General features: G+C 39.2%; 1 protein-coding gene across 1 annotated transcript in view; it reads left to right on the top strand.

The window, feature by feature from the left end:
* LOC119590419 (relaxin receptor 1-like) overlaps positions 1-1,478 on the top strand; it is a 76,537-nt gene that overhangs the window by 2,429 nt on the left and 72,630 nt on the right. Inside the window, exon 4 of the mRNA XM_037939085.1 lies at positions 1,042-1,203. Coding sequence (XP_037795013.1) covers positions 1,042-1,203 — 162 coding nt within the window. The remainder of the gene's footprint in view (positions 1-1,041; positions 1,204-1,478) is intronic.

Raw genomic sequence — 1,478 nt, 5'->3', positions numbered from 1 at the left:
TCCGCACCAATATTTACGTCCATTTTCCGGTCATAAAAGAAGAAACAGCCGCTCCCAGTGACGGAAGTGAAATAATGCTAGGAATCAGAAAATAGAAGCCGCCGTAGATTTTAGATTTTTTTTTATAAGCGACATATCTAATGATATTTTAAAATGTTTTTTTGGCTTCATTGCCACATTTGATATAATTTTCCCTCTAAATACATGGCTCTTCAAAAATAGTTCACATTCATGTTATAATCTGTTGCTCTGAAGATGTAATAGCGACATAATTAAATAATACAGTTCAAAAGTTCAAAAGAACGAAATTCTGCGCAGCCTGTTCAACTATATTACGTATCCCAGATATTTCATCAAATACTCAGACCAAAAATATCCTTACATAATATACAAACCAATTTATATTTCTATACACAAAACGCTTTCATATGAAAACAAATATTTCCACTGGTTCGTGCTGTAACAAAAAACGCCGAGGCATGGAAGTTTCAATGAAGAAAAGGCTTATAAAAATGTTTGCTTTATTGTAGGGTGAAATTTAGTTTTCGTAATTCCATGATACCATTGAAGCAGGCTCTGATCAAATTCCCTACTGCTATCCTAACACATCCTGCAATAAGTATAACATGTGAGAATATAATACACAGCCTAGAGTGATCATAGGCTGAGGACTGTACAAATACGGCAGGAATGATTGGGACAGATCAGTTCTGAACACTGGACATTTCTTAATTGATTTACAAGTTAGTCGATATCCAGGACACATCAGTAGTAAATGTAATAACGAAGTATTGCGTGTCAACATATATGAACAAGATCGTCAAAGATAATACTATCTCTAGTTGTAAGATTAATTATTATTTCAACAATAACTCGTAGGATCGCTCTTATCTAGGAAGATATTCTTCTTCTGCAAGTTCATGTAAATCAAAACAGTGTGATCAAACACACACACACATCATATACCTGTACATGTATGCGTTTATTTGCCGCAGCCAGTCTCTCACGCATAATCTTACCTTATACCTCGTATCGCTTCAGGAGTCTCCTCGTTCGAACACCTCCTGGTCCGCGTTGAGCTGCGCGTGGCGGTATGGCTGGTGGCGCTAATGACGCTGGTGGGCAACATGACGGTTCTCGGCGGCAGAGCCTTTACCAGGGACGACAACAAGATCCTCTCCCTCTTCATACGGAACCTGGCAGGTAATCACAGTTGACATTGGTTGCCTCGCATGATATCGCCTAAGCGGCTCTTTCCCCTGAGACGCTGAACTTGATGGTTGTGATCCAGATTTTTTATCGCTTATCCCCGCGCGAGAAAATTGCGCTGTCCTCCGAGGGTTAGTGGCTGCTAGAGTACACTTTATAATTACCTCATTATATATATTTTGTATCTTGCTTTATTTGTTCGCTTAGATATTCCATTTTCTCTTTTCCTTTTTCTTCCCTCCGTACTCCCCTTCTCCCTCCCTTCCTCC

The sequence above is a fragment of the Penaeus monodon genome, chromosome 27 (genome assembly GCF_015228065.2).
Source record: "Penaeus monodon isolate SGIC_2016 chromosome 27, NSTDA_Pmon_1, whole genome shotgun sequence".
Taxonomy (NCBI): Eukaryota; Metazoa; Arthropoda; class Malacostraca; order Decapoda; family Penaeidae; genus Penaeus; species Penaeus monodon.
Note: the sequence above shows the minus strand (reverse complement) of the source record. Positions and strands in the feature narration are given on the sequence as shown.